Source organism: Hyla sarda, chromosome 10 (genome assembly GCF_029499605.1).
Source record: "Hyla sarda isolate aHylSar1 chromosome 10, aHylSar1.hap1, whole genome shotgun sequence".
Lineage (NCBI taxonomy): Eukaryota > Metazoa > Chordata > Amphibia > Anura > Hylidae > Hyla > Hyla sarda.
The window spans coordinates 106,948,640-106,962,793 of NC_079198.1; the positions used below are offsets into that span (position 1 = coordinate 106,948,640).

Genomic DNA, 14,154 nt, shown 5'->3' on the forward strand with positions numbered 1-14,154 from the left:
GACAAAACCGTATAAGATGCAAAACGGACTAAACTGGATGATGCGTTTGACATACAGTTTACATTGTTAAGTCAATGCATACAGTTTTCTATACAGTTCCATACGGTTTTTAAGTTGAAACCGTATACGGGAACTGTATAGCAAAAACGTGGTGTGCATGCACCCTATGAGGTAGCCTAGAAGCTATCTCCTATCTTAGGCTTCGGTTTTATTTCTCTTCCCCCATACTTTACACTACAGCTATATCTGTTCATATTTAATTATTTTACAGAAACACAAGGCCGCTGCTATCTTACCAGAGCTCTGATCATTATAACCACAACGGAATGATTCTAAACTATAAGCAGCTATGCCAAGATGGACAATATAGGATATGCTGAGGCTTATATAAGAGAGATAGCTAGAGACCTACAGCTATTGACATGGCTTCCGATGGCGGTCTAAGGTGATTCATGCTGAAACGGGGGAAGCGGCCATTTTGTTGCCTGTTGACTTAATCGTATCCATTTAAAATGTGTCTCTAGGACATGGAACGTGGCTGATAATAGGACAGCATTAGAATGGCGTATTCACGTTATAGATTCTCTACCTCCTGTAATGCTCGATCCCTCCATTATATGCATTCTGTGCCCCCGCATGGCTTGCCTTGTATAATACACATGCTTTATACTGTGTTCAGTCTGGAAGCAAAGCATTTACAAGGGTATGCTGGTATATTCCTTGTGGTTTACCAACCTGTTAGTTATCATGTACAGAAACAGTTAAATGTTAAATAATAGATCTTATAGCAAATATGTATTATTTAATAAAGCTGCAGTCAGATGAAATAAAGACTGAATTTCATTGAAACCCTGGGTTTTTATGTTATTTAAAGGGGAACTCCGGTGGAAAAAATTTCGCTTTTAAATCAACTAGTGCCAGAAAGTTAAACAGATTTGTAAATTACTTCTATTAAAAAAATCTTTATCCTTCCAGTACTTATTAGCATCTGTATGCTACAGAAAAATATATTTTTTGCTTTTTGAATTTCTTTTTTTTTGTCTTGTCCACAGTGCTCTCTGCTTACAACTCTGTCCGTGTCAGGAACTATCCAGAGTTGCATAGGTTTGCTATGGGGATTTTCTCCTGCTCTGGACAGTTCTAGATACAGACAGAGGTGTCAGCAGAGAGCACTGTGGACAAGACAAAAAAATACATTCAAAAAGCAAAGAGTTTCCTCTGTAGCATACAGCTGCTAAAAAATACTGGAAGGATAAAGATTTTTTTAATAGAAGTAATTTACAAATGTTGCAGATGTTTTGGACTACATCTCCCATGATGCTTTGTCAGCATTTTGGCTGTAGTCCAAAACATCTTAAGTGCCGAAGGTTGCCTATGCCTGATCTAGGAGATACACACTGACTAGGTGCACACACTTCTCTGGGCTGAGCCAGACTAACTGACTAAACTAATCTGGCCGGGAGGAGCACAACTAAGAGACTTTCTTACGCTCCTCTGGCTAGGGCCAGACCAACTTGTTTTGGATCCAGCCCTCCGGGAAGAGGGGGTTGGAATACAAAACTCCTTCCTCACTCAGCCTTTCCAGAAGCTTCTGCATAGAAAATGACTGGGGAGAGTCATGTGACCAATGATCCAATCTTGTACAGAATATACAAACCATCAATGGTGGCTGCAAAAGTGCAAATGTTAACCCTTTAACTGCTATAAGCATTTCACTTGGGCATGGGTTTTGCCCGTGTGCATGTACTCTACTTCCACCATCTCAGGACAACTGTATAGCAAAGGGGGGGGGGGGGGGGGCCTCACCCTAGCCAAGGCTGTGGACACTATGGACAATGTATATGAAACCAACTCTCTTTTAAACCCCATCTCCCATCGCAAAGGCATGAATATGAATTTGAAGCTACAAGATGGAGGATGAATCCCTGAGCACTGATGAAGCTTTCGGCATATCCCAATAACACAATCAATTCTAGGCAGACGTGCAGTCGAGTTTATTTCAGCATTTACTCTAAGAATACAAGAAACAGTCATCGTTTCATCATTTTCTGAACTACATAAAGACACGGACAATGTGAGGCTTATTCTAGAATCCTATGTCATGTTGTACATATAGAGGAAGATTTATCAAAACCTGTCCAGAGGAAAAGTTGCTGAGTTGCCCATAGCAACCAATCAGATCGCTTCTTTCATTTTGCAGAGACCTTGTTAAAAATGAAAGAAGCGAGCTGATTGGTTGCTAGGGGCAACTCAGCAACTTTTCCTCTGGACAGGTTTTGATAAATGTCCCCCATAGGGCCTACATACACATCAAGCACATGTGAACATGGCTGCCACCCTCACGTAGTTCTTTCCTCCCAAACATGACTTCTGCACATTAGTTTGTTCCAGATGGAATATGATGGGATGTTTAGATCTTGTCTGTTTTCATGAGGACACAATAAACTTGTGTCTGCGGCCACAGGATGTAGTCGGGAAGCTGAAAGCAGGTAGTCGGAAATTTGCAAATCTCCCATTGACTTTAATAAAAGTGGTAAGCTGTTTATGTAACTCCCATTTTTTCTATTGGATTCTGCTGAACTCGATAGGAAACACGGCTACTTGTTCAAACACATTTATTTTAGGGCCGTAATCACAGGCATAAAAGTAAGTGTCTGGCCCTTTAAGAGGTCTTTTGTTCCTCATACCATCCAATCAGAGCTCAGCTTCCATTTTGCCTGACCAGTTAAAGAAATTTAAAGGGGTACTCTGGTGGAAAACTTTTTTTTTTTTTTTTATCAACTGGTGCCAGCAAGTTAAACAGATTTGTAAATGACTTCTATTAAAAAAAAATGAATCCTTCCAGTACTTATTAGCTGCTGAATACTACAGAGGAAATTATATTCTTTTTGGAACACAGAGCTCTCTGCTGACATCATGACCACAGTGCTCTCTGCTGACACCTCTGTCCATTTTAAGAACTGTCCGGAGTAGGAGAAAATCCCCATAGTAAACATATGCTTCTCTGGTCAGTTCCTAAAATGGACAGAGGTGTCAGCAGAGAGCACTGTGGTCATGATGTCAGCAGAGAGCTCTGTCTTCCAAAAAGAAAAGAATTTCCTCTGTAGTATTCAGCAGCTAATAAGTACTGGAAGGATTAAGATTTACAAATCTGTTTAACTTTCTGGCACCAGTTGATTTAAAAAAAAAAAAAAAAGTTTTCCACCGGAGTACCCCTTTAAGCTGCGCTGTACTTGGTTGCTATGGGCAACAAAGACATTCTTAATACTAGACCAGTGTTTTCCAAACTGTTTGTCTCCAGCTGTTTCAAAACTACAACTCCCAGCATGCCCGGACAGCCAAAGGCTGTCCGGACATGCTGGGGGTTGTAGTTTTGCAACAGCCGGAGACACACCGTTTAGAAAACACTGTACTAGACAGTTACAATAAATTATTCCCATTGGTAAGAAAAACATTGTTGCCCATAGCAACCAATCACATTGCAGCTTTCATTTTAAAAGAGCGGTTATAGAAATGAAAGCTGAGGTCTGATTGGTTGAAAACATCAATTTTTTAGGGGTAAAATGCTGCTGCTAGATGTTGAGAGCTGGGAGATTTATCAAAACCTGTGCAGAGGAAAAGTTGCCCATAGCAACCAATCAGATCGCATCTTTCATTTTTCAGAGGCCTTTTCAAAAATGAAAGAAGCGATCTGATTGGTTGCTATGGGCAACTGGGCAACTTTTCCTCTGGACAGGTTTTGATAAATCTCTCCCCCCCATGGAGTATTTTGTATTATTTTTGTGACATTTTATCACCCTTTAGTTGTGTGTGTGTCCCTGGCAATTATTTTAAGGAAATCACAGCATTCTCTGGTGTCTTTTCCTGCCATTTTGTGGCGATTTTCCTCCCATAAACCTCTATAGGTTAACAAAATGGCAGAAAAAAAAGCACGTGTGTGTTTTTTCTAGTGTTTTTTTTCCCTTTACATTCTTCACTAGAAATTTGTTAAATCACATGACTTTTTTGGGGAAAAATGCACGGGAAAAAATTTTCACAAAAAAATAAAAATAAAAACCTGCATGTCCAAAAAAAAATAAAAAAAAGTGACATTTTTTTTTTTTTTAAAGTTTATTTTTCAAACAAGCATAAGCAAAGTTTGTGTCTGTGTTCTGGTTGTGATCTGCACGGCCTGAGGGCACAATGTCATCATTTCCATACATTGCTGCGTTAACATATAAGCTTTACAATAGTTATGACCAACCTTATCTTAGGCTGGGTTCACACCACGTTTTTGCAATACAGTTCCCGTATCAGGTTTTTGATAAAAAAAAGAAAACCGGATTCCTCAAAACCTGACTAAATTGTATCAAAACGTGTGTACAAATTTTTATCTGTATACGGTTTGAAAAGTGATGTCCGGTTGCATCTGTTTTTTTAAGAAAAAAAACGTATATGTTTTGAACTTTTCACTCCATTATAAATAAAGTTTCACTTGCTTGATTGAAATGCCAAGAAAAAAAACAGTGGAAAGTCAAAAACCGTATGGTAAAAACTGGATGGAAACGTACGCACATACGGTTCTGTACAGTTTCCATTGACTCCCATGTTTTAAAAAAACGTAGACGGTTTAATACGGTTTTTCACCCAGACCAAAAACCGTGGTAGGCCACAGTTTTCTGTCCGGAAAAAGTAAAGTAAAAAAACGTATGGTTTGAAAAATGGAGACAACCAAATACATTATGGTGCATATGGTTTTGAATGGGAAGTCTATGGGCATGGTTTTCTGTACGGTTGCATACGTTTTTTTTATGACACCGTTTGCCGAAACCGTATAGCAAAATCGTGGTGTGAACCCACCCTTAGACTGTGTTCACTTGGTGTGTTTTTTTTTCCTCCTTCTCCATTCGTTCTCCTGTGATTTTGGGGACATTGCAGCAAAATCAGGGGAAAACCCACATTAAAAAATTTGGAAAAACTGTACCTTGTGAACACAGCCTTAAGATGTATACCAGATTGGTATTGACACTAAAAGGGGTTGTCCAGGGTTAGAAAAATAATCCTGCTTTTTTTTTTTTTTTGCAAAAACAGCACCACTCCTGTTCACAGGTTGTGTGTGGTATTGCAGCTCAGTCGAGTTGCGATACCAAACACAACCTGTGGACAGGAGTGGTGCTGTTTTTGCAAAAAGAAACAGTGTTTTACAAACTATGGACAACCCCTCTAAAGGGGTTATGCAGGATTAGGAAAATAGAGACAAAAACAGCACCACACTTGTGCTCAGGGTGTGTGTGGTGGATGGTGCCAAGTTGTAATGCCACACACAACCTGAGGACAGGGGTGGTGCTATTTTTTGGAAGAAAAAAAAATTGCAATGTTTTTCAATTCCTGGATAACCCCTTTAAAGAAGGACAAATATAATTTTGTAGTCTTCACCCTGATCTGAATGTCCTGCCCTGTATGTTCACCTTACATTTGTTACTACTAGAGATGAGCGAACTTACAGTAAATTCGATTCGTCACAAACTTCTCGGCTCGGCAGTTGATGACTTATCCTGCGTAAATGAGTTCAGCTTTCAGGTGCTCCGGTGGGCTGGAAAAGGTGGATACATTCCTAGGAAAGAGTCTCCTAGGACTATATCCACCTTTTCCAGCCCACGGGAGCACCTGAAAGCTGAACTAATTTATGCAGGATAAGTTATTAACTGCCGAGCCGAGAAGTTCGTGACGAATCGAATTTACTGTAAGTTCGCTCATCTCTAGTTACTACTCTACCTAACTCTACTATGAAATATGAACATTGTGGCTTCCATACATAAATTCTCTTCTAGCAGAAAGGTCTGGGCCCTCTGCAGACCCCCAACGCGGAGAAATTGCGGAAATACACATTGTAACTTTCCAGCTCCTTCCGGAAACAGTTTGCGGCCTTTTCGTCGCACTCGCAGACCATCTTCTCACAGCGATCACGAGCTTTCACTGGAGATGAAAAACACTTTATATTATTTTTTACATCACTTTACTTATTTTAGATGCATTTTTCCGATTTTGTCTAGGGAAAAGCCACTGGCTGCTACTATGGAGAAACCATACTGGGACTGTGAACACAAAAGGGGGGGAATTAAAAAATTTTTTTTTTGTGTACATTTGTTGCCAATTGTTACGCAAATGGCAATTCACGCAAAAATGTAGCAACTTTTCGTTTCAACACCATTGTCCAAACTCTTTAGGGTGAAGTCATACGTGCTTTGGCGTTTTAATGTGGTAGCTGACCTATCAAATGTGACAATTTAAAATTGTAGCAAATGTTTGTGCAATTGCACACCAGCCTGGGCCACACTTTCCAGCATTCCTGGACAGCACATTGTAAAGGCTTTGGGGGCGGGGGGAATCTATTGTTGTCTCTGTAAATTAAAGGGGTATTCCAGGAAAAAACTTTTTTTTATATAATTTCAACTGGCTCCAGAAAGTTAAACAGATTTGTAAATTACTTCTATTAAAAAATCTTAATCCTTTCAGTACTTATGAGCTTCTGAAGTTAAGGTTGTTCTTTTCTGTCTAAGTGCTCTCTGATGACATGTGTCTCGGGAAACGCCCAGTTTAGAATAGGTTTGCTATGGGGATTTGCTTCTAAACTGGGCGTTTCCCGAGACAGGTGTCATCAGAGAGCACTTAGACAGAAAAGAACAACCTTAACTTCAGAAGCTCACAAGTAATGAAAGGATTAAGATTTTTTTAATAGAAGTCATTTACAAATCTGTTTAACTTTCTGGAGCCAGTTGATATATATAAAAAAAGTTTTTTCCTGGATAGCCCCTTTAAGTTGTTTTTCCCGGGTTATAGTGCAGGTGAACCAAATGGAGGCGGGACCCAGAATGGAGGCAGGGATGCTGGGTATGTCGCCTCAATTGCGTAAAGCCGGCAATGAACACATCAGCAATTCCGAATAATAGTGGGTCTATCTCCGGACCGCGGATCTGGGAAAGTTATACATCGTTTTAATCTGGTTCACCCGCACCACAACCCCCTGTATTGGGCTTAGTGCAGGTGAACGGCTGTCAGTTTCCTGCCCAATAGACATGTTATCCCCTATCCAAAGGATAGGGGATAACATATCTGATCATGGGGGGGGGGGGGGGGGGTTCGGCCGCTAGGACCCCCAGTGATCTCTGGGCTGGCGCTGCAACGTTCATGAACACGGAAGCCTGGGGCTTCTGTGTTCGAGACATCACGTCATGCCCCCTCCATTCATGTCTATGGGAGGGGGCGTGACGGCCACAGCCGTCACGCCCCCTCCCATAGACATGAATGGAGGAGGCATGGCATGGTGCGATCTGTCGTAACCCCATGGTGTTAATCTTGAAAATGATCTGTTCAGCTTTGTTATTTAGCGCTGTAGAGACCATAAACGGGATGGAGCCCAGTGCTTGTGTGATCAAGCCCTTAGTAACTGACTGGGAATGTATGCCAGGCCAGAAATCTCTCCAGAAGGAAAGAATACCCATCTACAGATGGCTGTTTGCGGGTGATTGTCCCTTATCAGTACAGAGCATAGTGTGCTGCCTTGGCTAATAGGAGGTCTGTCAAACTGGATCTAAGGGGTATGGTTTCTTCTTGAGTAGAGCACCATAATGGTGTGTGGAGATTTATAAGCCATTATCTGGACATGAGATAGTCATCCAATATCTATAACACCCCTCCAATATGTACAGAGTCCTATGTGAACCACAAAGAAAAAAAATAAAGAAAAAAATTTCTGTGACACTTACTACATTTAACTTTTTGCTCCTCCTCTACATAGAATCGGTAGGACTGGGTGACTGGATTACAGCCGCTAAGTTCAGCCTCATTGTGACAGCAGGCCCGTTCATGGCAGCACCTGAAATAGGAAACGGTTAAAACGCACGATTGACTACAATATAATAACAAAAAAATCATAAGCTGCAAAGGACATAAAATAATTCTTCAGAATTCTCACCCCTCTCATTAAGTGCTCCAAACTAGAGATGAGCGAATTTACAGTAAATTCAATTCGTCACGAACTTCTCGGCTCGGCAGTTGATGACTTATCTTGCATAAATTAGTTCAGCTTTCAGTTGCTCCCGTGGGCTGGAAAAGGTGGATACATTCCTAGGAGACTCTTTCCTAGGACTGTATCCACCTTTTCCAGCCCACCGGAGCACCTGAAAGCTGAACTAATTTACGCAGGATAAGTCATCAACTGCCGAGTCGAGAAGTTCGTGACGAATCGAATTTACTGTAAATTCGCTCATCTCTACTCCAAACCATAAACTTATAGTAGATAATATAACAACGTCGCACATGGCCTTATGTAAAATGTGCGGTGAGAAAACTGACCAGATACCCAGCATGTGCGCACAGACTAAGGCAGTGTTCACACTGTGTAAAATTCAACAACCTATTTTATTTTATGCATGCATATTGGCCGTAGTGGGCAAAATAATATTTATTGGCCGTAGTGGGCAAAATAAAACAAAAAACTGAATACATGTGCAGATTTTACGCATAAATATATGCCAGCTATGAGATGGGACATAATTCTGCGGATTTAAGTGTTGCAAGTCATCACTAAAGACACATGTGAGGAGGGCGCACCCCCGGGCATGCCCCCCCCCCCCCCTCTATGACAGACCAGGCCCCCTTCCAGCTTCCTTCATCCCTTCTTTACGCCCCCTAGGCCTGAACTAACATCTGTTAGGACTCACTTTCAGATCGAGGACTTGCAGCCTAGTGTCTATTCACACTTCTGAATTTCCGATTGCAGAATTCCACTAGCGGTAATTCTGAAGTGTGAATGGGAGTGTGGAATCCCATAGAAGTCTATGGGCTTTAATTTGAGGCAGAAATCCTGCCGTGTGAATAGACCCTAATACAGAGGGGAAAAAATGTGTTCGGGTGCATTCACACCACGTTTTTGCAATACAGTTCCCGTATCAGTTTTTTTTATGAAAAACGGATTCCTCAAAACCTGACTAAACTGTATCAAAACGTGTGTACAAATTTCAACCCATATAAGGTTAAAAACCATATACGGTTTGAAAAATGATGTCCGGTTGCTTCCGTTTCTTAAGAAAAAAACGTATACGTTTTAAACTTTTCACTCCATTTTGAATAAAGTTTCAATTGTTTGATTGAAATTCCAAGAAAAAAAACGGTGCAATGTCAAAAACCGTATGGTGAAAACCTGATGGAACCGTATGCACATATGGTTCTGTATGGATCCCATTGACTCCCAGGTTAAAAAAAAAAATTAAACGGTTTAATACGGTTTTTTATCCGGACCAAAAAACGTGGTAGTTTTGGGTACGGGTAAAAAAACCGGACAAAACCGAATAAGACTCAAAACGGACTAAACCGGATGATGTGTTTGACTTACGGTTTACATGTTAAGTCAATGCATGTGGTTTTCTATATGGTACTGTACGGTTTTTAACTTGAAACCATATACAGGAACTGTATAGCAAAAACGTGGTGTGTATGCAGCCTTAGTAATTCACCTGTGTGAAAGTGGCCTTAAAGGGGTACTCCACTGGAAAAAAATTTTTTTAAATCAACTGGTGCCAGAAAGTTAAACAGATTTGTAAATTACTTCTATTTAAAAATCTTTAACCTTCCAGTACGTACCAGTTGCTGTATGCTCCACAGGAAGTTCTTTTCTTTTTGAATTTCATTTCTGTCTGACCACATTGCTCTCTGCTGACACCTCTGTCCATTTTAGGAACTGTCCAGAGCAGGATAGGTTTGATATGGGGATTTTCTCCTACTCTGGACAGTTCCTTAAATGGACAGAGGTGTCAGCAGAGAGCACTGTGGTCATACAGAAAGGAAATTCAAAAATAAAAGAACTTCCTGTGGAGCACACAACATCTGATAAGTACAGGAAGGATTAAGATTTTTAAATAGAAGTAAGTTACAAAATGTTTTCCAGCGGAGTACCCCATTAAATGTATGAATCCTATGCTCCCCTACCCAAAAAAAAGTATCAAAATCCTTGTACAAAAGGTTTATTTACATAATCCATGAGCCCTCAAGTTATATTACATAGTGCTGAGTCTATGATCTGCTCTTCCCTGTTTCCTGATCCAGATTAGTATCACCAGGCTTTACAACTGAAGATAATTAGAGATGAGCGAATTTACAGTAAATTCGATTCGTCACGAACTTCTCGGCTCGGCGGTTGCTGACTTTTCCTGCATAAATTAGTTCAGCTTTCAGGTGCTCCCGTGGGCTGGAAAAGGTGGATACAGTCCTAGGAGACTCTTTCCTAGGACTGTATCCACCTTTTCCAGCCCACCGGGCACCGGAAAGCTGAACTAATTTATGCAGGATAAGTCATCAACTGCCGAGCCGAGAAGTTCGTGACGAATCGAATTTACTGTAAGTTCGCTCATCTCTAAAGATAATATATGTTGAGTTACCAGTCAACGGGATCCACAGGCCTTCCTAGGATGTTGTCACCACAATGGCAGCCATAGTCCGAGAAGTTGGCCAGACCATAGATGATGGTAGTCACCTTAATCATTTCATCAAACTGTGCCGGGGTGCTGGTGACCAGAGCGATGACTGCAATGAGACAAGAAGGGTTAATAATGGCTATTCCTTATCAAGTGAATTACACATAGCTGCTACCACCACATGTATGACATTGTGCCTGGGAAATAATGTGGGTAGCGCAGTGACATGGCTGATGGGTAAGGATATCAGGAGTCCGACCTCTAATCTGATATTGAGGATGGGCCATCAGTATAAAAGTCTATGGGGGAGATTTATCAAAACTTGTGTAGAGGAAGAGTGGTGCAGTTGCCCATAGCAACCAATCAGATCGCTGCTTTCATATTTCTCACAGGCCTTTTACATAAATGAGAAAATCGATCTGATTGGTTGCTATGGGCAACTCAGCAACTTTTCATCTGGACAGGTTTTCATAAATCTCCCCCTATGTGTTGTATTACTCGACTTGGTCATGTGATCACCAGTCTGACTCTCACAATTGGGGGAGATTTATCAAATCCTGTCCAGAGGAAAAGTTGCTGAGTTGCCCATAGCAACCAATCAGATTGCTTCTTTCATTTTTAGAGGCCTTTTTTTTTTTAATTAAATAAACAATCTGATTGGTTTCTATAGGCAACTGCACCACTCTTCTTCTACACGGGTTTTGATATTTCTTCCCTTTCATCTTCATTAAACCCCTCAATCGTGATTAGGTCAAAACACTTTTGCCTTATGGCAATATTTTTATAAAAACATACTTTAAATAAGAAACCAAATCAAAACTGCAAATAATGTGAATTGAGGTCAACCCAATTATAAGTCCAAGGAGTTCACCTGGGTGACCTCCAGCACCAGTAGTAATGACCAGCTGCAGTAATCAAACACCCGACCCTCAGCCAGAGGATTCATGGGAAATGTAGGCTGCATTACATAACCATTTCGTTGATGGCCAAACACATCTGCTACATCATCTATAACAGGTGTACATGATATATACAAGAGCTTCTGCATTATTCTCTAATAAAAGCCTATGCTGCACTATAAAAGAAAAAATGTCAGAAATGCTTCTTTAAAGTGGGTTACAAAATATTTTCAATATTTATGTTCCCCGAAAACCAATGATTCATCACTCATATTAATAAGATCTAATGTAAAATTAAATCCCATATATGAAAATATTTGTGGCAATACTCACCGCCTATCACCGCCAGTCCTATTGCGAGACCCTTTGCCATGTTGTGTTGGGTGTGTTGGTATCAGGATCTGTAGATGTCCAGGTTCTCCAGCCCACTATATATATTCACTTTGTAGACACACCTTTCAATCATAATAATTTCACCCTGTGGCTTCAATGAAAATGAATGGGTAAGGAGACCATCTAAATACTGTATTTACGAATATTGCTTTGGATGTATCACAGGTATTAGCAATGAACCTGCGTAGTGGCCCTGTAATAACAAGGTTTCATCTAAGGAAATGTAACCTCTTTGTTTGAAGCTTTAGATATTCTGGCTCCTCAGATAAGACAAATTATGAACCACAGGATGTCACATGGATTGTATATAAGATATTTTATTTGGTTTTCTCCCTCTGGTACAACGATATTGACTATGACCTGACATATTCTATAGTTTTACATAAAATGTATTACCCCTTATGCAAACAGGCCGTATCAATTCTTGTCCTGCAATCACCATACTTTCAATAGTAGTTGTAAGGAATGTAATGTTCCTGTAATATTTTAATTTGACCTGACCTCTGCTTGTGACCTGACCCTGCCATTACTTACTTTGTGCTACGCAACCCTCTTGGTTTGACTCTTGCTGGTCTTGAAGCTGTTTCTGGTTCTAATTTTGTACTGCGCTCCCCTTTATGTTTTTGACTCTCTGGCTTATGTCTGGATAACCCTTCTGTCTGCTGATTTTGTAGCTTTCTGTCCATGTGTTCCTTACCTAGCAAGTGTAAGAATTGTTGCCCAGTTGGGGCCACAGTTTAGGATGGATCTTCCAAGTAGGGAGAACCCCTGGTTGGGTGAGATTCAGGTCTGCAAGGATTCCTACACTGGGCAGGGCATTAGTGCAAGTCCTGCAGCATTGTCCCATTCAAATCAACGAGACAATGTTTCAGTTCCCTGAACCAACACAACTGCAGAACAAAAAGCAGTAAAAATTGGAGAGACTGCGGCACACATCTGATCGGCAGTGGTCTTGCACCCTCAGATTAGATTTTGGTGGCCTATCCTGAGGATGGTCAGAAAATCCCTTTAACATTTGGGGAACAAAACTGACCGGTCATGGTACTAGAAAATTAACAGACACAATAATTGATATCCCTAGTATACTGCAGAGCCGACCTTGGAGAAAATCATCTGCCCTCTGCCTCTCTGCCTGCTATAGACATTGGGCAAGTGTGCAAAATGCACATCTCACAATCCAAAACTAAGTAGCCCAAGATGAAGAAACAGTGTTAGCACGTTTTTAAAGATAGAGGGAGACTTCTTTTGTACCTGTAAATGCTTAAGAAAATGCTTGCCAATTGTTGCAATAAATCAAAAGTCAGAATCGCAAACATCCAGGTGAAAGCATTTGTGAAGCACGTGTCTGGGAGGTACGAGGACCTGCGCCCTTTCATCTACTGGTGACTTTCATCACGTTTCTGCTCCTCATTTTTCCACCACTTGTAAAACAGTCACTCATGTCACCAGTGTAGTTTACAATTCTGATACAACGACTGGGCTATCTTGATGGTTACAGTTTTATACTAAAGCACAAAAGCAATTTTCATCTAATTAGCATTAAAGGGGTTATCCAGGAAAAAAAAATTTTTTTTTTATATATCAACTGGCTCCAGAAAGTTAAACAGATTTGTAAATTACTTCTATTAAAAAATCTTAATTCTTTCCCTTTCCCTATATTACTTTATTACTTCACTCCCCCTCATGCAGCAGTGACATTATTTAGTGTATATAGACCTCTTTGGTTACATATATTTTACGTGGCAATTTCTTGGACTCCCCTCCTGCTTCCTGTAGATTTTATCCATTTATACACACACATATACATATATGCATGTAATGCATATATAGGTGTAATAAGTTGGTTTTCTTAACCCCCATTTTCTTTATTTGTCTATTGAGCCGGTCACCGGTAGGGTTATTTCGGTCTCCATGTTTCTCAAACATATCAGATGTTTTCAGGGGCACTTACAACTATGAAGTTTTACTTCATGGGGCACTTACGACTAATATATAAGGTTCGATATAACGGGACATACTTATTGACTAAATTAAAGCAACAGGATATAGGAGGAGGGGAAGTATCCTTCAAGGCCATAATCACAACCTTAGGGGCACAGAACAAAAGGAATCGGATGAGAATACGTCTATGGGAGCCTGACTCAAGGCCATTGATCAGCCCCAGCAGACAAACCTCAGGGTTAAAAACAAAGGGAAACTCTAGATGGTCTCCCAAAAACTGCCCCAAAAAGGGAATCACACAAGGGCATCTCCACACCACATGGATAAAAGACCCTCTATCAGTCATACAACGGAAACAGACATCCAAAGGGGATACACCAATACGAAATAGTCTAACCGGGGTATAACACAGACGGAGAATAAATCTGGACTGGATAAGCATGTCTCAAGCACTAACCACAGTGGTATAA

The 14,154-nt window shown here is 40.6% G+C and overlaps 1 protein-coding gene across 2 annotated transcripts; it reads right to left on the reverse strand.

Annotated features, from left to right (window-relative positions):
- Window positions 1-5,672: 5,672 nt before the first annotated feature.
- LOC130293696 (phospholipase A2 homolog otoconin-22-like) lies at window positions 5,673-11,834 on the reverse strand. 2 transcript variants are annotated; one of them, XM_056542705.1, is made up of 4 exons: window positions 11,684-11,834; window positions 10,416-10,560; window positions 7,746-7,855; window positions 5,673-5,955 (listed from the first exon to the last, which is right to left on the reverse strand). In XM_056542705.1, exons 1-4 carry the CDS (start codon window positions 11,721-11,723, stop codon window positions 5,807-5,809), a joined length of 444 nt encoding a protein of 147 aa, XP_056398680.1. In that variant the 5' UTR covers window positions 11,724-11,834; the 3' UTR covers window positions 5,673-5,806. The 2 variants fall into 2 exon arrangements, with proteins under 2 accessions (XP_056398680.1, XP_056398681.1); XM_056542706.1 differs by lacking the exon at window positions 11,684-11,834 and adding an exon at window positions 10,711-10,753.
- Window positions 11,835-14,154: the final 2,320 nt, after the last annotated feature.

Coding starts and splice junctions, on each gene's coding strand:
- LOC130293696 (XM_056542705.1), bottom strand. CDS start 11,723: ATGGCAAAGGGTCTCGCAATAGGACTGGCGGTGATAGGCG. Junction 10,561..11,683: donor AGGACTGGCGGTGATAGGCG/GTGAGTATTGCC, acceptor GTCTCATTGCAG/TCATCGCTCTGGTCACCAGC. Junction 5,956..7,745: donor GGAGCAAAAAGTTAAATGTA/GTAAGTGTCACA, acceptor TTTCATCTCCAG/TGAAAGCTCGTGATCGCTGT.